The 20,806-nt window shown below is 48.2% G+C and overlaps 1 protein-coding gene across 4 annotated transcripts in view; it reads right to left on the bottom strand.

The window, feature by feature from the left end:
- Window positions 1-1,305: 1,305 nt before the first annotated feature.
- Window positions 1,306-20,806, bottom strand: part of LOC144158189 (nischarin-like) — a 73,233-nt gene continuing 53,732 nt past the window's right edge. For 3 of the 4 annotated variants that reach the window (XM_077688879.1, XM_077688882.1, XM_077688880.1), the window contains 3 exons: window positions 14,652-14,688; window positions 7,720-7,916; window positions 1,306-2,565 (listed from right to left, as the gene is read on the bottom strand). In XM_077688879.1, coding sequence (XP_077545005.1) covers window positions 1,696-2,565; window positions 7,720-7,916; window positions 14,652-14,688 — 1,104 coding nt within the window. In that variant the 3' untranslated portion in view covers window positions 1,306-1,695. The remainder of the gene's footprint in view (window positions 2,566-7,719; window positions 7,917-14,651; window positions 14,689-20,806) is intronic. The other variant, XM_077688881.1, reaches the window with a different exon arrangement.

Raw genomic sequence — 20,806 nt, 5'->3', positions numbered from 1 at the left:
AGCTAAGCTCTGCGATTGGCGGAGGCTGGCAGAAGCAGACGCAAATTAGGTAGAGCTTACAAACTAGATGAACGAGCGATTTGCGCTTAAATTTAGGGCACTTTCTTTACAAAGCAATAAGAATGATGGGACAAACAGTGGAAGTTACGAAAGCACATGTAAACATAGAAGTACTGATGCGTTCTGCTGTTCGTATTGCGCACAGCATGCTTGGTTTAGCTGCACAGCACTACGGGGCTTGGGGTTGTCTCAGACGACACTGGCCAATTGACGCAAGCAACGGTGTCTTACGTGACCCCATTTGTCGAGCGAGCACTGTTTCAGGGAATGAATATTTTCTCCCAGAACAAAAACAAGCCAGGTTTAAATGCGGGCAAAAACAAACCAAACGCTTGCCACGGTATGGTGGCGCCATCTAGGCTACGGAACGTAAAGAAACGCGGGAACAAACCAACACCGCTGTACAGGGTGGAGACAACCTTTGAACGGTCCCGTGCCGCCGCAATTGGACCAACGGGCTCAACGCGTTATTCTTTTCGTTTCCCACGAGACCTAGCAACGCGAAACAGACAATATGATTCAAACTTCTTCAGTAAACCGCGTGCGGCGATAATTTTAGCGCGGTTTTGACACAATGACTTGCTTCGGCGGCGAGCGAGCAACCGAAAATGGCGGCGCCAGCGTATACGTGTCTCTGCCCTGTTTGGCGGATGCGTGAATGAAGGTACTCTAGGCTGCAGAGCGGTCGGTTCCAGTGATGTCACTTGGGACCACGAAAACGCACGATTGAGTGGGAAAATCAAAATTTTAACCTAAATTGATTAATTTCTCAGTGAATAAAGCACCGTTTGTATCCGGACAAGTGCTGGGGGCACTATAAAACACGAAATCTTTCGAATAAAACCAACTTGCATTTTCTCTTCATGGCTCCTTTAAGAAATGCTGTGTTACAAACAGCATGGACAGAACTGAAGATGATATTGTGTATAAAACAGCGACGACTGCAACCCAAACGATAGCTCTAGCGAGAGCAGTGATAACGAGTGATTGTGGCTTAGGCTGTGCATAAACTGTATTCAATATGCAAAATATAAAAAGTTTTTTGCGTCAGCAAATACGCCATATTGCTTTTGTAGCTTTGGTCCAACCTTTCCTGTATAAAATGTGCGGGCACAACGAGGGGATATTTTTTTTATTTGTGGGCTGAAAGTGGGGGTGCGGGTTATATGTAGCGGAGGGTTATATGTGCAAAAATATGGTAGCTTGTAGTGGAGGCTTGCTACAATTCAAGAGAATGACACTGTGTGCTGTAAAACTCATTTAATTGCTGTAGTCTGTGCAAGTTGGCACTCGCATGCGTTATCACAAGGCAGAGCACTGCACGCAGTCTCCCGGTTGGGCGGCAGACAGCTGGTTCCTAGAAAAATGCAAACAACCACGAACACACTCAACTGGCTCCGAGATTCCACACAGATCTCGTCTGGACTGTCACAAACACGTCGGTCGCTTGCGCTCACCGAGTCCCGCTCTGCTCCGCAAGAGCTAACAAAAAGTTTGCGAAAATCCTGCTGCAATAACCAAATTGTTTTTCAAACAGGCACCAAAACGTTCACTGTACACATTGCTATCACTTGAGCCGCTTTTCTCTCCGCGTTGAGCAAAAGCCTACCCGAAACATTCGTCGCGCCACAGCCGTCAAGAGTTTCGAGTGGCGAGGAACGCCTCGAGAAACTGGCTCCGCGAGTCTCTCGTCTGGAACCTGGCCTCAAACCTCGCTCCGCCTTCAAACTCCACGGCCACTCCGAACCCGCACTGTCCAAACTCGCCCGCAGATGCCACCACACTGGGCCACTTCTCCGGCAAACTAACATCCACCACGGGTGGCGCCGTACTCCACGACCGCTTCACCTCAAACGGTTGCGGCGCCGCTCCAAACGCATTCTCCGCCAACAGCACAATCTCTCGGCACGCCACGACCACGTAGTGAACGATCCCCGGAGTGGCGCTGCTCAGTAAAACACGGCCGCAAAAACGGACCACTTCCGACGACGTCGCCGCACTCTCGACCACCTTCCCGGAGGAAAACTTGTCCCTCGCCTGGAGGTCAAAGGTCGTCGCAAAACGCCTCGCCAGAGAGTCCGTGTCTTCCGATGATGCCGGTAGCAGCAGCGTGCTGCCCGACTCCGTCCGCAACTCGAGGTAGCTGCGCTGGGGCCCCGAGAGGAGCTGCAGTATCTGCGAGGCCGGGAAGGTGGTGGTGCGGCCGAAATGCACCGCCCCTCCGCTCTGCAGTTCTCCTTCGGGCTCGAGCAGGCTGAGACCTGCGCGGTTGGCCACAACGCAGGCGACACCGGTGGCGTCTGGCGTGGCGAACGCGCACCAAGCGCACCACTCGGGGGGGTAGCCTCGGGCCTGGGCTTGGAGCTCGTCCCGGAAACTCGGATGATGCAGGCCTGTGCGGAGCAGCCAATCTGGGAGGGCGGGCTCCAGGTGAGCCTTTGCCTCCCCCTCATCATCCTCGTTGTGCACTTCGTTGCACCGCAGTGGTTTGCTTGCCTCGGGAGGCTGCACAGAAACCAACGGGATCATTGCAGTGCTGCAGGAGGAGGACAAACCGTATTTTCGCACAAATAACCCACTCCAAAAATGCGAAAATTTCAGTAGGGGTGCGGATAATAAGTGGGGTTTTCCCTTTAGTGCAGCTTCACGGCAATGCACGTTGCACTGCGAAGCTCCTACGCAGTAACACTGACCAAGCCTTCCATGGAGGGCGATTGCGCAAGGAAGAAAAAACAAGGACGAGCGCACTTTAAGAACTGAATTTTATTAGTGAATTGTGACTTTTGCCTTGCAGTCAGTGTATTCTACTCGCTAAATATACACTTTTTCTGTCTACATAGCATGTGATGTGTTGCCTGAGCAGTAGCTTTGGTGCAGCCTTTCCTGTATCAAATGTGCGGGCAAATAGGCAAGGATTCTTTTTTTTTTTGGCGGGCTGAAAGTGGGGGTGAAGATTATATGCAGAGGCGGGTTATACATGCGAAAATACGAATTGGTGGAATTTCAGAGACTGGAAATCAAAATACACAATACCGGAAGAGCAAACGCACAGCAAAGAAAGCAAAACACATTTGCGTTAGAGAACTCTTTTGCCCGAGGGCCAAATCTCCCAGCAAATTGGCGACAGACTAACTCAGCGAAACAGCGAGCCCAATTTGCGGAGAGGGCAGTGTTTTCTTCTGGAGGAGCATATTTACACTACTATTCACTTTCCTATTGCAAAACAAAATCCAAGCTCAGTTTTACATGCTGAAGCTACAGTGTGGCCGTGGCAGTAGTACAGTTGAACCTCGTTATAAGAGACACTATTCACCCACATGGTTGGCTGCCCTATCTTTCCCATTAAATCGACCTCTCTTATAACAGACATCGGATGTAGACGATTGGTTATAAGGGACAAGTCATCCTTGAACTTTAATCAATAATCTCGCTTGTAACAGACATTTTAACTTCAGATGCAGTGCCACCAGTCACTAATGGCAATTGCTTCCATTCTGGTTACACAGGTGGACGACAGACGCCTGCAGTCGCAATTTATTATAACTCCAGCAAACACAAAGTGGTTCAGTCAGCTATGAAATGATGATGAGAAGCCCTGCCAATGGAAATGCAACTGACAGAAGTGGTTGAAGCTTACTGCCATCCATTGAATGGAGTGCGATTGCACATGCGGGCTCTCCCACTCGCGTAGCTCCCAATCAAGAAGCACTGCAGATGTTGAGTCCTGCAAGCGTAATGAATAGCCTGAGCACACAGCGGAAGCTGTGTGCTCTGGCTATTCATTACGCTTGTGAACTCAACATCAACGATTCATCTTCCACAAACAAGGAAAGGAAAAAAAAGCCTGTAGAATAAGTTGTAAAAAACAGTGTAAATACAGTCGTGAAGCAAACAAAGTTTCATAAATTCTGGGGCCAAACATTAATTAGAATGAATCTTTTGAAACATGCTGTAGCGTTCTTTTGAGCTTATTTTAGTCATACGGTGCCCACATTGAACTATGGGTTGATCAGTTAGTGAAAACATGGTACCCTGCTTATAAGAGACATCTCTTATAAGAGACAGAAACTGCTCCCCGGTACGTGTCTCTTATAAAGGGGTTCAACTGTAGTAAAAGAATGGCTGCGGACTGATTTGAACTAGCTGGTCATCTTCCTTTTGTTCGAGGCCTTTGCAACGAAAATGGCACCACTTGTTTTGGTTCATTTGAGGGTTCATATTGAGCTGCATGTGATCCCCCCACCCTGACATCATCCAATGCCCCAGGGAGGAACAAGCACTCCCCTCGAGGCATCACGCCTTGTTTGCAACATGGCTTCCGCAATGTTTGATGCGCTGTGCTTGGCGACGCTATGTGCCATTGGCATCAGTTGGAACAAGCAGGTGATTGCCATGGCAAATTTGGGGTGCAATCATTGCGTGAGAGGAAAAAGGAATTCGATTCGAACATGCATGCATTGCAGAAAGTCTAGTGTTAGTTACAGTGTCTCTCAGAAGTTTCTCGCCCACAAAGACACAGAAAAAGCTTACCGTACGTACTTACCCGATTCTAATGCGCACTTTTTTTCTGGAAAAATAGGTCGAAAAATCGCATGCGCGTTAGAATCGGATACGAAATCGAAACTGCCGAAACAGCGGAAATTTTACCCCACCCATCGTCATCGCCATCTCAAGATGGCGCCAAAGCTGTTCGGAACGATTTTTCGGGTGCAGGCGCCTAGGCTTTTCTACCGGCGTTCACACAATCGTCAAATCGTTCCACTTGAACGCTTGATAACAGCAATGGCAGCAGCGGCTCTCACGCGTTCAAAAATGAGCGGTTGGCTAAAGCTTGCGCCTCTGGAGAAGCTCGCGGGATGGGCGTGCGAGGCGTGAGCCACGATCCCATCTACCATGGTTGAACGTTCGTTCAGAAGTGTAGCATCGTGAACGCGCTTGACGGCACTGAGGACGATATGTTGTGGTCAGCGGAGAGCGACGAGGAGTGAGATGAGTGAGATTACTTTGGGAAATAAATCGCCCGTTTCTCTCGCATTCGTTTTTCTTGCTCACAAAGTTCCGTGTGCGTCAGGGGTTTCCCCAGGCATCGAATCAAGGGGGGGTGTCTCAATGGCTCGGGGGGGGGGGTTCATAAACTAGAAAAGCTGTTTTTTTATCCCACTAGTTAAATAATAGACGTCTGTTAACCAAACGCTCGTCCCCGTGACGTACGTTTTTCATTTTCTATATATATATATATATATATACACCTGAGAGGCGGTGCTTTCTATTCAATCTAAGAAAAAAACAAATTTAGAGAAAGTAAACTTCCCTCGACCGTGGTACTGTCCTGCATACTCGCGTTTCCGCTGCCTCCATTGGACCATTTTTCCCTGGGCACCCGACGTCACTCCCAAAATCACTTCAAGCGAGTGGTGAATTGCTGCGTCCCCCGCGTGGTATTCCACTTCGGCGTATTAAAAATGGCAGTAAGGCACACCCCCGAAAATATCTGGGTTTCGGAGAACTCGTGCACAAAATGTTCTCGTCCTGCAGTTGCTCCCGCACCCACCCGCCACCCGTACCATTGATATGAATGTCACGGTAGCAGGCGAAAGTTTCCGTGACTAATCTGCGGCCGTTGAAGCTCCCCTTTTCCTTTACTTTTTTTTTTTTTTTTCATTTTCGCTACTCCCTGACTGGTAGCAATGTGCTCGCAGCGTGGTCAGCCTCAAACCACTTTGCCCCTTTCCTTTGAAAGCCTTTTTTGTGTGCACATACGAACTTGCCACGAGCTGTCGAAAAAAAGGAAATAAATACGTGCAACGCTAACAGCAAGCTCGGGGGGCGCACTTTTGTTTATTTTGCCCGAGGCTACTGCCAAGAATAGCAGACGGGCAGCCCGCGCATGCGCAGATCGATACTGAAAAAGGTCCATACAAGGACTGACAAGAGTGAAATTTGGGGATTCAATGGGGGGGGGGGGGGGGGGGGGGGTGTCCAGAAAAACTAGGGGGGGTCTACACACCCCCTAGGGGGGGTGTAGGGAAATCACTGGTGTGCGTTACAATCGGAAGTGCAAGTTTTTTCGTTTTTTTTTTGCCAGGGTGCGCGTTAGAATCGGGGGTGCGTTAGAATTGGGTAATTATGGTAATGTGCAAGTGTTACTAAATTATTTTATGAGCCTCACTTGAACCTCACTTGAGAGGTAAGCTTGTATTTTTAATTCTCCGTGGCCCTTTGGCATGGCCTAAACATTTCTGAGGAAGACTGTGCCTCTTTTCAGAGGCGAAGCGACAGGCAAGGAGGGAAGCGAAGCAATAGGTGTGAACACTACAGGGTGAAAGGTGCTTGCTCGACGCTAGCCACTTCTTGGCAAATGTGCCGGCTCTTGTCTGTCCCTTGACTTCTCCGCTCCAACCCAAGAAGCCCGAGGCTGCTCTTTCCCACTCAATGGTGCCTCTCTTCCCCAAAAACAAACAAATGCAGCAAAGCACATGTCAATGCAGGGGTGACTCAACTATTCGCTCAGAATTTGGGTTCCTCAACCTTTCCCCCTTCAGCCAAGCGCCGCAAGTGTCTTAGTTAACTTGCGGCGCTAACTAACTAACGCAAACTAACTCGAAAATCCCACGGAGAACTAACAGGGTTCCCACAGGCAGAAGCATACCACGCTGCGCAAAGAAGTGGCAGGACGACACCGTGCACAAATAGCACACGCCAGACTGAGTCTTGTTGCGCACCTTTCCCTGGCATTGTTTCCTGCCCAGGCTCCGAGTGCGACCACGACAGCACAATGCGATGATTGAAATGATTAGGCACCAAACCCAAATCACGTACCAACCAATCTTTTTTTTTAGTGTTTTTATCACTCTTGGTTCTCGTTTTCCCACCATTATCCGAAAGGGTAGCAAAATAAAGTCAGTGGCTAGTTGCACCTTTGTGTGTGCGTGGATGGTGTGTTTCTGATAAAGACTTTGTCTTTACTGGCACAAGGCCATCAAAGGGCAAAGGGTGCCAAAAAAATACTACTTATTGACTAATGCAGTTGGGAAATAAAATCTGGTGGTTAAAATAAGCGAGTGCTCGGAATACAAATAGGACGACTAATGTATAGTACCAGGTAAGGACCAGGTAAGTATCACTTGTTGAGTTCTGCCCATGCGCAGCTTGTGGTTGGGGGAGGTTCTTGTTTTTCTTCATAAAATTCAGTTGTTAGTCCAGCATCGTCCTGTCTGTTTCTTTCCTTGTGTCTCCGTCTTCTTGGCTGGTTTTAATCCCTAAATCATGAACCAACAGGCCCAGTTTTCCACGTTGCTTCAGGTAAGGACGGCTGATTCGAAATGGGGCGTAAAAATTTCATCTTTTCCCGCAGCGGTGTTTCAGTGGCTGAGACGTTGTGCTGCTGAGCCCAAGGGTGCGGCTTCGATCTCGGCCGCAGTAGCTGCTTTTTAGACAGAGGGGAAAAGCGGAAACACCCGTGTGTCCACGTTTCGGCACACGTTAAAGATCCCCAGGTGTGGGAATTAATGTGGAGCCCTCCACTACTGCGCAACTCATAGCCCTGGTATCGCTTCGATGCGCTAAACACACACAATCTTAATTTTCGTGCAGTGTTTTAAAAGCTGACATGTACCGACCAGCCCCCTTGAGAGCAGGCTCTCGCTGCAACCTCCTCACCTGTGTGGTGGGCTGTTCGTGCAGCCGGTCTTGGTGCATGCGGTTGAGCAGGCGCAGCCAGTCCGTGCCCCCGAGGGCCCGCAGCGCCGACACCTGCTCCCGGAACTCGTCGGGCGCCGGGGCCTCCGTCGGCTGCTGCGGCGGCTGCAGCGGCCGTCGGACGCCCATCAGCTCGCCGGACCCGCCTGTGCGCACCGCTGGAACGTCCAGGGAGGAAAGGTTGTAGCAGCGAAGCCCCTTAGGGGCTCGGGTTGTTGGCGTCTCACGTTGTCATCGTAAGCGCCATCTCATGTAGTCACGGCACTAAAATACCAGGAAACTCTCTTACACCTCGCGCCATAACATAACGCATACCCCACCGGGTGACTCGTTTATGCCTCGTGCTAGAGAGCTTCGTGCTTCAACGACACAAGTCTTTTTTACAGCAAAGCTGAATACCTGTACCCCCCAACGGTTTCGTCTCCGTTGGCAAAAACGCCAAACCTCCAAGAATCACTCATACACTGCATGCTTCACACCCTTTCCAGGTTTAACATTAGTGGAGATGGCCAGGGATTTTTTTCCCATCAAATTGCATCGATGTCTCAGCTACACCAAACCACTTCTTCCAGAACACTTTCAAGCACAAATGACGCAGTGCTCAACACCTAGGGCAAAACAAAAGGAAAATAATCAAGAAACCCAAGTTCAGTTGGCTTTCAAACTAACCAAGCTCAACACCTAGAACAGAATAAAAAAGAAAACAAGAGAAACCTGAATTGAGTTGTGTTTACTTAGCAAACTAGCAAAACCATGTGTGCGAGTTCCACATACTAATATGCTATCCAGCAGCCAAATGACGGAAAGCCTTGTTTCAGGTTCTTATAAGCTTGGAACAAGCTACAATCTGGAAGTTAAAAAGAACCGTCTTTTTACAACACACTTGCTTTTAATTGCAGTGATAGCAAAAGAACCGATCCTGCATGTAACTAATTTCTTTTTTCCCATAAATCACTTCATGCACAGCCCAAAGTTTGCTGCCAGAACCACTACGCATACCAAACATATGCTAAATTTTTAGAATGCTATAATAATGAATTGGTGCCAATACACGGACAAGATGCAACAGGCTGGGTTAAAACAGGGGACGGGCACACAGACAAGGCGTCAAACACTGAGACAGATGTCTCATTGCAGATATGCATGGCTCAGCATCAAATAAATTCTTTTCTTTTTTTCTTTTTTCGCGAACCGCGTTCAACCATGCCAACCTTGTAGCAGAAAATGGTGTTCAGAGGAGAGCGTTTCATGAACTGAGAAAGCCCCTGGCATTTGGGAGGCCCTGTAGTGCAGGGGTGCGGAACTAGGGGCATTTTTTTGCCTGAACTGGCTGCACTGGTGCAAGCAGTGCAGCATATGTTCATTTTTTTACTAATTGATATCCCCAGTAGCATTCTGCACTGGTATGCACGACACTGCACTAATCTGCACCAGTTCAGGCTAAAAAAATGCCCCTACTGTTTGTACAGGCACCCCAAAAAGTGAACGGAGCACGAGTTGAAGATTTTGAGGGGATTCCTCCGCCATCTGCCTAGCCAGCAACCTCTAAGGGACTTTTCAAGAAAGCCACATTCTTAAATAAAATCGGGCCGCACACATTCTATTTATGCTGGCAACCACATAGGTAAGATAGAAATTATTCTAATTTCACGAGGCGCTGTGCTGCGTTTACTTTTTGGGGGACCTGTACATGCTGGGGTTCTTAGAATGCATGCTGTCACACACGTGAATGCTTGCTCCTAATCCACATGTCAGACAGAAACCTGCCAACATAACCAGGAATCAGTTTGAACCAGTGTACTCGTGCTTATTTCCAGCCACCTCAAATCTGGCTTTAGAAGAAAGAAAGCGAGGCTTTGAAGCCCACCGACCGATATTGCTTTGCAATGCTTCTATGGAGACCGGTAGGGAATGTGATGTGCCCTTGTTCAGAGATCAGGCATATTACACATGCACACATGCACAGTCATGGTCAGATAAAATGCGAGCACAAAAATATGAACCAGAACATGCAACACTGAAAAGCTACTGTTCTCTGAGGTAATGAGGTAACATGTCAATTTGACTTGCATTGAAAGAAATTGCACTATTTATGTTTTGTGCTTCATATTTTCGTGTTCGCGTTTCATTTATCGACGACTGTACAAACATGCACACTGAAACACACATTTATACTTATGTATGGGGTTTTGAAATGCTACATGGACACCTCAGAAATTGATGTTGCCCGCACCACTTCTATTTTGTTTAGCACCAGCATAAGTGACCTTAATTACCCGGTTATCTGATTGATTGTAGGGTTTAACCCGCCGGCACAACGCAGGCGATCAGGCGCGCTGTAGTGGAGGGCTCCAGATTAATTTTAACCACCAGGGGATCTTTAACGTGCACCGAAATCTCGTACACATGGGCGTTTTTGCTTTTCGCCTCCATCAGAAAAGCGGCCGCCACGGGCGGGAATCGAACCCACGTCCTCTTGCTCAGCAGCACAACGCCTTTGCCACTGAGCCACTGCGGCGGGTAATTACCCGGTTATCTCAAAGGCTGACAAAACAGCTAACGACCATGGGGGAGCCGAACTTCTGAAATGGCAGCAGTGACGCCATCTGCTGCGTCAAAACAAAACCCTTAGCACCCGTATTCAGAAGACCTTTGCTTTCTTATGCTGCCAATCAGATCCCAGCCAGGAACTAGAGTGGCAAGTGCAGTCAGAAATACTGGTGATAAACACAGCAGGCCTTGAAGCATGAGGTTTGCACAAAATTTGGATGCAAATGAGCAAGCAATTTGGACAGAATCCACTTTTTGGGAGGTGGTATTGATAACAGTGTTGCAAAACACTGCACGGTCTCCCAGTAGAGGCACAAACCACTTACACTTAGTGCCTGAAACGCGGCCCAGCGGTAGCTTCTTCAGGATTAACACTAAGCCTGAAGCAGACGAAATTATGATTTGATTATTCGAGATGGGCGAGCCTCAGTTAACGAGTTTTCCACCTGATCAGCTGTTGCTGTTTTGTGGAAGAGGCGCTGCTGCAGAGGGTTGGGCAAGTTACCGCAACCACCACAACACTGCGACAGAACCCAGCAATCTGAACAGCAAGCTTCCTCCCACGAACGGTAGGCACTGGCACGAGTCACCTGTTGCAATCTTGGAAAGGCTTCAGCCCCTCGGTAGCTCTGTGGACTGCACAAAGACGGGAGAGCTCTAAGACTCTCCACTAGGGCGCTTCCCCGACAGGGTCTCAGATTTGAGTCTGACGTGCCAAATTACAGCTATGAGAAACAGGTAAAAGTGAAGGGCAGTGACTTTTTCTCCACATGCCCAATGCCAGCGGAGGTTGTGTGGTGCCCATAGAATATTGCACTAAATACCAGGGGTGTGCGAATACTCGACTGTTCAAATACGAATCAAATAGCACCTCTGCGAATAATTTGATTCACGAATCAAATATCTACGATTTGATTTTTTCGAATTGTTGAGGGGATATTCTGAATGTGCCCAGCTCTGCAAAGGTGGAAGATGTTGGTTCACACTATGCACTGCTGCAACACTGTCTGCTTGGCAAGTTTCACCCAAATTGCACTTTCGATGAGTGCTCCTTGCAGAAGCCGTGAATTTCATCCTGATCTTTCCTTCAGGCCGTCGCCGTCAATCCTGGCCACCATTCTGAATTCTGCGACCGGACGTTGGTATGTTAAGGCGTTTCCTGTAAAGCAATCACCACCGCTTTTGTTGCATTGTTGACAGCGCCTCCGTTAAGTTAAAATCAGAGGTTCTGGCTTCTTTTAATGCTGTTGGTGTATGCTTATTCATACTTGTTTAGCTTTGTTATACCACAGGGGTGCATGGCGACTGTAGCAAGAGTGTTCCTTCAGCAACGTATTGTTCACACGCTTCACGTTCTCCATGTGCTTCCACAAAAGTGTTTGTACTTTATATTATGCCTGCAAAGTGTTCGCTTTGGAGTTACGAGGCACTGTCTAGTTGGTGCCTATGACTGCAGCACAGCAACTCCACTGCAAGTCATTTTTCAAATGCATATCATGCTTGCTCCTGATTTCCAATTCCTCACACTGAATCGGCGACTGGACTGCCACGAATGAGAGTTGAAAAGTGTGTTCTTCAAGTAGATACAGAACATCACGACTCCCAAACATGCGAAGGAGCTTCTGTTCTTCCACAAAAACCTATGAAAAATCGAGTCCCTGTAAATAAAATTGATATTTCGAGTCCCTGTATATAAAATTGATATTTGGTACTCGATTCTATATTTGGCTTTTTTTTCTAATTCAATTTGATATATGATTCAATAGTTACTATTCGCACACCACTACAAAACACCCTTTACCACAAACTGATCTATTGACAAGCAAAGGAACCCCGAGAAATAAACAAATCAGGGGCCTGTTGCAGCTGAAAATCTTTTTTTGCAGGCACACGGAAACCTCGGCAGGAACCCGGCTCAAGATAGGCTGCTGGAAAGCCTCAAAACAAGCCGTAAGCCAAGCCACAAAACACAGCAAGCCAAAAGGGGGCACGAGCTGAAGCACAAGACCACAGGACTCCCATGTAGAGGCATGTTAGCGGGACAACAGAGGGGAAACAGGCATGTCCACCCAAGCAGAGATTGTGGGACCTCAACCGACCGCCCACGATTTTCCCTCGCTACGACAGGCTTCTACCACTTCAGCACGGATGTTCTGCACACCTGTGGCTGCTCATTCACACTAAAAAAACTCAAATTTTGTTGGGTTTAATGAGCCGAAGCTACCCTAAAGCTATGACGCGCACTGTAGTGGAGGGCTCTCGATTAATCTTGACCACCTGGGGGTCTCTAGTGTGATTGATTTATTGTAGGGTTTTACGCGCCGACGCAACGCAGGCGATGAGGCGCGCCGTAGTGGAGGGCTCCGGATTAATTTTGACCACCTGGGGATCTTTAACGTGAGCCGAAATCTCGTACACACGGGTATTTTTGCTTTTCGCCTCCATCGGGTCTAGTGTGCGTCCAAATCTCGACACACCAGCGTTTTCACTGTTTGCCTCCATCAGGAAAGCGGCCGCCGTAGCCGGGATCACACTGTAAGATATACTTTCAGGTGAGGACACAGCTTGCAAAACGCAAAACAAACAATTACTCGTCGCTCCAATCGGGTCACCAAACAGACACGCTGAGACCGTTGACTGCAGCGCTCTCCAGCGCGAGAGAAAAGAAGCTGCCCGAGCACCAGCCACTCAAAGGGGTCCGGACCTTTTCGGCTTTTTGTCGGGCCTTTTCGGCAGTTTTTGCAATTGGTCGTCTGGTCGCCACGGCTTTGCCGATTCCATCTTCAAACGGAGTACACAATAATATAGAGAAAACCGTGCAAAAGCATCTACGCTCGTCGCAGTGTTTCGACGTGTTCTGGGCAGCTGTTTTGAGTCGGTAACAATCAACAGAAGGTATAAGACACTAAGACACGAATGTGTACCAGGGTAGCCGCTGAGCACTTGCGCAAGTGAGATTTCATGCTTATGAAATGAAAAAAAAAAAGGGGTGCAAATGCTTTATATGTTAAAATGAGAGACAGCTGGGCGAGTTGGAAGGGGTTCATATTCAAAAGTTTAACTGCGCGAAAGACGGATACAAGAAAGGACACAGACGAGCGCAGTGTGTCTGCGCTCGTCTGTGTCCTTTCTTGTATCCGTCTTTCGCGCAGTTAAACTTTTGAATATGAGCTTGATATGTTAACAGTACATTATTGTTTGGCATTATTTTTTTGCATGTACTTTTAGTTCATTGATGTTACACTGATGTACAGCATCTATGCCATTATGTCCGGCCGAAAAAGTTACCGTATTTCCATTGTAACCCTACACGACAACCCCCCTTCCCCCCCTATGTAATGCCCACACAGGCCTTTTAGGGTATTTAAATGAATAAACATAAATAAACGAAGGACTGCAATGCCAGTACACGCAGCTGGCACAAAAATGTGGCTATATTTAATGTTCCCTGCAATCCTAAACGACTTACTGTGTGCTCTGCCGCAATTCCCAACAGACAACGATGCTGCTTGCAGGCCGCATTTCCCTGAGAGTGCAGTTGTGCGAAATGGTACTTTTTGGAGCTTGAAGGGGAAGTACCACTCAACGTCGAAGACATGTGCACTCACAAATGCACTCACTTTCACAAATAATGCAGTGCTGTCAATTGCTAAAATGGATTAAACTAGCAGCGAGTGCGCTGATGTTTCTTCATCATAAACGACTTTGCACAACTCTGGTAAGTTCACGCACAAAGCGGCGGAGATGAAATGATGTTGTCGAAGTTAGTGGTGGTGTCCAATGTTCAGAGCGGGTCTAAATGGACTTGAATGCCTGCACTGTTGCAGCTGTTTTCAAAATGCCGTAAAACCATGTGCTAAGCACACACCAACAACACTGCCTTACACGCATGCTGCTGGTGCCTGCAAACCGCCTTACTCTAGGCAGTTGCTAGTAAAGCCACGCGAAGACTAGGACACTGCTAGCAGATGACCTTTCAATTGAAGGCCTAAGCGCAGTGCCACCAACTTTATTTGACAGCTTTTTGAGCCGCTGTGTCCACAGCTAAAAGAATATCTTAAGCCGTGGCTGGGATTGAGCCCATGCCCTCGTGCTTAGCAGCACCACGCTTAAGCCACCGCTGCATGCACATTCACTCACTCGGCACACAGAGATCGGGAGAGGAGAGGTGGACAATCACAGCAGAAAAGAGCGACAACAGGCGTTGGTGCCAATTACAGGAAGGAGGGTAGGGCACAAGGGACGGGGGCAGCCAGAGAGTATAAATCCCCATTCTCGACTGCAGCAGTGGAGCGTCTCAACACGGCCTCCCAGCACCCAATGGAACAAGGGAAGGCACGGACCTTGGCCGGGGGGTTGAGCAGCGCTGGGGGCGGCTCCCTTCGCAACGGACGTGGGCAAAGCAGGGGGAAAGAAGAGAAGACGGCTTGGTAAGCGCACCCGTCCAGCCACAATGCTTTGCACAATTCAGCGTCCCCACAAAACGCTAAACGGCCCCCTTGCCCCCTACAAAATTGCACAAAGAATACTCGGGCTTGTTTTTGCCACCCTCGTGGAGAAATGCACAAGCTTGCTATGGGCAGCCTGGCAGATAAACAGAGGAGCAGCACCAATAGATCAGCATAACTCTGCGACACCTGGGTCTTCTCTCGCCTCGCTTTCGAGCTGCTTCACTTTGCCACGAAAATAACCTGCGCTCTCAGTCCACCTGCCGGCACAGTGGGGGTGTAACGCAAAAGACAGGTGTCGAACTGCGCCACGCACCCCATGTGACCGGCCGCCTAGGGACTGGAAGGGTTTGAGCGCGTTCTGTTCTGCTGTCCACAATTTGCGATACCACAAATCGCAGCGCCCAAACGTTTTAAAGGGAAGCAATCTCCGTCCTGACTCTCCTGGCATGTCGTGCATCAGTAAACAGTTGCTGCTGTGAGCGACATTCGTATTCACAGCACTGTAATCAACCGACACAGGGCAGACATGCCACAAGTGCCTCAAAATGAAAGATGATGGATGGGCATGCCGCCTATGAACAGGGACAGAGCATCAGCTGGAGATGTGCCAACTGAAATGCAAAGAAAGAAGGTGCAGATATTGGGGAATGTGATGCGGAGCATTGAGCAGAGCGGAGGAGCATTCAGGGATGGGCCAGCGGAACTGGGGAACAGCCGAAACCAAGATGCAAGGATGGAGGCACAGACTGGATGTGATGCAGGCTAGAAGCGACTGGAACTGTAGGAGAAGGGCGTAGAGGTGCATACTAGCATGAACAGCAACAGCTTGGAGCAACAGAGCATGTCAGCAATTGAATGCAATTGAAAAGGCAGCAAGAGAAGCCTGCCTTTTGTCCTTGAAAGCAAAAGCCAGCACGTTTTGCTTCACAAGCGAATGTAATGAAAGGCCTCCTTTTCACACATACTCCAAAACCAAGGAAGAGACAGGTGGCATTCCATTTGGTCATAACTCAGGAGCAATGGCTGCACTGGCGCTTTGTACGCCCCCACTCCGTGGTCACTGGCAGCGACAGGTTGTAGCATGCCAATTTCAGAAATGATGCCATCTGTCAGCGTGCCCCACACATTGAACTTGGGCCAACGCAGTCCGCAAAGGAACTTCCTTTAAAACGTCCGCTATGGGGCTTTTCGATTGCTTTTACCTGACTAAACTGCTCCCTTCGTTTACCTCACTTCCGGAAATGACGCAGCCACTTGCATAGTCAGCGGGTGCATTTCTCTGGCCGTGGGCCAGGCCCCGAGGCTGCCAGCATGGTGACATGTAGTTTGGATTATCCATGGCACTTGCATTCAAATTAACGGGCTCTTTTGTACACAGACCTCTATGAGGTCAGACCAAATCATACAGTTCAAACCATCCCTAAACTCAGACGATTGAAGTTTGAATTAACGAGCTTTCAGTGTTTTAGAGAGACATCTGTGGCTGCAATCATGCGTCGTCACGAGCGTCGCCATAGCGGCTAGCAACGTTCTTCACCTACTTGACTTGGCTAGCAACATGGTTTCTTTTTGCTCCCGATGATAAAATCAACCAAAAGGAACAACATTCTTGTCATGTTTGTCGCGCATGCAGTTCCCAAATAATCCCTCACAAACACGTTTTTTGAACCTCCACTACTGCACTAATAAAGCAACCTCAAGTAATCTTTTGCAATAACACTGTTGCTTTTATGCAGCCAGAGGCAACTTTTGAGCCTGTTCATGAGCCATGCCAAGGTCAAGTGGAACGCTCCTACCCGGCACGTAGTTGCATCATCGCAGAAGCGCAGCTCGCCTAGCATACGTTGGAATGGGGGAGAGAGGGGGGTCATTAAAGGGACACTGAAGCGATTTGTAAACACTGCGGGACTACGAGCGCAAGCTGTAGATGGGCCAAATTGCAAATGGGCCATGTTTCGACCACTCCTGCTGCGTTTGCGGTGCTTTATTCAGTAGAAAAATCAATTCGAAAATGCTGCTCTCCTCTCTGCATCCTCCTCGCCTACGACGTTTCGTATGACGTCAAAACCAGATGGCTTGGCTTGACTGCGCTGCCGCACGGCTCGCCGACCCTCCGACAGAATCTCTCGGCCCAGCGTTTAGTCGGCCGGCCGCCAAAGAACATATAATTCGTTCGTCGAGTTGAAACTCGTCGTTCCTCGCAATTCGTCGTTCCTCGCAATTTGTTCGTCGAGCTGAAACTAAGTCACAACACGTTTGTGCCTGGAAGAATGTGCCTTTAGTTTTTTATTTTGTAGACTGCATCAAATTGAAGTTGCTCCACACAACGCTTCGCTGACCGGCACGCTAGTAGAAATATCCAAGGACAATTAAAGGTGGGAGAAGAGTCAACGAAGTTAACATACGTACTAAGGAATTAAAATCAACCGAAACTTTTATCGTGCAGCGTAAAACCAGGGGGCAGGAAGCACTTTTTTTGCGCCGGGTGAACAAGCACAGCGGTCAGCAGCACGACCACACATCTGCGAACGCTTTTCCGTCTAAGAAATGCAGTCGCCAGACACGAGATAGTGTGGAAATTTGAGGGATGCTTACTGCACGGGCGCTATTTAAGATTTTTTCAAGTAAGCTGCTTGGAATGCTAAAATTGAATAAAAATGTAAACTGGCTACACAATATACACCTTATATTTCCGTCCCTGCCAGCACTGGCTCATGGCCGAGTGGTCTGGAGCACTAGGTACATTGTTTCACAGTTCGAATTCCCAATAGAGTTTATTACTCTTTTTTTTTTTTTTTTTTGAAGTTGATTGATTTCTTTTTGGGCAATGTTTTCTATACTGTATTCACCATTTTTGCGCTGTAACGTTCATTGCTGCACAAGTGAGTCCAAAGAACAGGTGCAGACTGACACACTGACGCGCTAGCCAGTTCTCGTTGGCATGCTGCTGCCATAAGCAAGCACCGACTGCTTGCAGGCCCATTCTTGAATCAGCCGACCCTTAGCCTGGTGCGAACACCCCTCTCATGATACAGGCACGAGCCAGGCAAGTTCCAAAGGTGGGGGAAAAAAACTGCACCACATTTGAGCATCTGCGGTGACACGGAGGGTGTTCATCCACATTGTTACGATTCCAAGCCGTGCTGGTAGGCTCATCTGACGCATTTTACAGCCGACAACACGGCAGAAGCGCGGTATGCCTATTCCTGAGACATCGAGAATGCGTGCCTCCCAACTTGGCGACTTGGAAATTCGTAAAACCCGCGGACCGGGGTGGGGGGGGGTGCAGCACAGTGCGATTATTTCAAAGTTTACAAGGATCAACGTTCTGTGACAAGCGTCCTCACAACCACAGGTGAAAACAGCCAGGCTCGAAGAGCAGTGAGCAACAACTCCATGGAGCATGATTGCTCATACTCAACTAAAAACGCCGCAAAGAGGCATTCTGCACAAACGAAACTGCAGTTGCTATCACTGCGCACAAACAGCTGTCAGGTTTGGCTGCTTGTCTGTGGCTTGCACGCATCCCTGGTGCTCTTTTGAAGCACCAGGACCTTGATGTCAGACTTGCCGCCATGCAATCTTAGCCTCTCCTTTCTTCGACGGCACAAAACGTGGGAATTCCGGCATGTACGACTACAAAAAGCACTTGGTAGTGCTGTCGCACCTTTGAGCCCACCACTGCACTGCGAAGTAACTGTCGCAGTGCAACTGATGACTGACATGGCAGGCATACAAACAGCGACACAAACACGGCAGTCCCTGCCGGCCCTCGAACGTGGCAGAAACAGGCTCGCCAAGGTGGTAGCCAGTTCCAGACATGGATGCGTAGCCCACCCAGAGAAGACGACAGAGGTCGCAGCCTCTGCTGATGACCACAACAAGAGTACGTAATGCCCTCTCGTGGCACCGCAAGGTACCGCCGTGTCATTCTAATAATGTTCCCAATTTTCCCAAAAATCAAATATTTCCCGTAAAACTTCAGGCAAGATTCGTAAAATCGTGGGACGGGTATAAACCATACATTTTACAGAAAATTCAGAAGAGTTGGGAGTTACGAGAATGCCCAGCCAACGATAACGTCAGATGCCAAGCATGTTGTTTCGCACAGCCGAAACCAAAACTGGTTTGAATGCTAATCTTGGACATCATCCAATAACGTAACATCTCACATGGACATCACTGCTTTAGTTGCTGCAGCCGCCGCAGACCGCGCATGGTAGCTTTTCTTCTTTCGGACTTTATGAAATAAATACCACCTTATATGACACGTGCGCTTATTTGAGCCAGTCTACGCAGTGCAAGCAAAAACACGAGCTTCACAAGTTCACTTCAGTGTCCCTTGAACACAAAATTCATTAAAAAAAAGTGCCCTGTCCCGATAACAAAGCTGCCAGTTTTGTCGTGAACTTTAGAGGGAAGCTGAAGCGCTTTCCGAAAAATTTGAGTTAGATTAACAGTTATATAGTTTCTTGCGCGCTGATTCCGAATATCACATTCAAATTTATCGTACATTAGTCCAAGTGTCATTTATCTTGCAAAAAGCGCGGCCCCGTTTGAAGGACGCGCGCTTTTCGTCTTTTGACGCCCCTGATTGGTTGCGCCCGTCATGACGTCAAAGGAGGACTCCCTTCGGCCGCGCGGGTTGTCGGAAGCATTGGGAACGATCGCACGGTTGCCTTTGCGGCAATTTAGCTTGCAGTCTAATATTCGCACATGACTGGTAGTTTGTTTTATAATTTCCCGTGCTGTTGGTTCAATTATCTTGGAGCTTAAATTTGCTTTACACGACAGAAAACCCCAAAGCAGTGACTGTGACGTCGACTAGTGGGTTCCATCAAAATATTTTTGAATTAGGCAACCAGCATAGGGGTATTTTATACCTTATGTTAATATTAGGTACCGCCTTAACTGTTTCTTATTATACACAAAACCATTTATGCCGAAGATTAATGGGCGTTTTATAAACAATCTACCAGCGAAAAGCACGTACGTGCACTGCGCGAAAAAATAGCGTTCATGCGCTGTAAACGTATATGCGAGACACATCTTGCCGGTACACGCATAAACCAACAAGCAGACTCTGCTTCCGCATTTCCTTTGTTCGTTGTCGCCCACCCCAGCCCCGTTACTCATCCCCGTACACAGACCCACACGCGCGCGCCATTTCGGCAGCGGCGCTACGCCGCCTCCGCGATTGCTAGCTGCACTTCGATGAGTGGCGTCTTACTCTTCACATGCATTTATTCTGAAAACACTGCAGCATACTAGTGCCTGCTCAGCATTATAGGCTGTAGTAGGGCTTGATTTTCGCTTGTGCGTTGCGCATTCTGCTGCAATATTACGGCCACCTCGTTATAATTAACAGACCAGTCGGACAAGGCGGTTACGTTGTAGTTACGTTACTTTAGGTAACAATCACCAAACGTTTGTGATAATGAATCGTTGGCCTGTTTCAGCATTTCTAGATTTAAGCATGTACCGCGCTAGTCGGACAAAGGTCGTATATTTACTCTTCGCTCCTAATTTTTTTAGTATCATCATTATATATATATATCACCGACTATCACTAGAGCACACTTGAGGTTCAGTGACAACAAGTGCTTTCCAGGTTATAATATGCAGCCACACGGAATCTTGGGCAAAAAATTAGGCCCCTGCAGTCAACACAAATTATGGCACGGTGGTGGTTCGGAGTGGTGTTTTTTTTTTAAATTCCAGACAAACATCACCTTATCGTGACATGTATACTTGCAAAATAAGTAATCTGGTTGTCTTGGTTCTTTTACTTTGTAGGAATACTGTTTCCTCTTAGCCGGGAGAGAACTTCTATTAGGATTGGCCCCTTGTTTTAGTTTCGCAAAAATTGTTTTTTTGAACACTGTCCTGAGCCCATAGGGAAAGAAAACCGACGCGCTTAACGAAACAAGTATTTCCTGAACAAATGTGACTTGGTTTCTGGAATGGAATGAAACATCCCCGGCCAAAGTACAGCAGTATTCCCCATCCTTCCTAAATCTAGAATCTAATGTGAACATTCACGTCCG

The sequence above is a fragment of the Haemaphysalis longicornis genome, unplaced genomic scaffold (assembly GCF_048455015.1).
Source record: "Haemaphysalis longicornis isolate Haplotype H1 unplaced genomic scaffold, Haemaphysalis longicornis Haplotype H1 scaffold_10, whole genome shotgun sequence".
Lineage (NCBI taxonomy): Eukaryota > Metazoa > Arthropoda > Arachnida > Ixodida > Ixodidae > Haemaphysalis > Haemaphysalis longicornis.
Note: the sequence above shows the minus strand (reverse complement) of the source record. Positions and strands in the feature narration are given on the sequence as shown.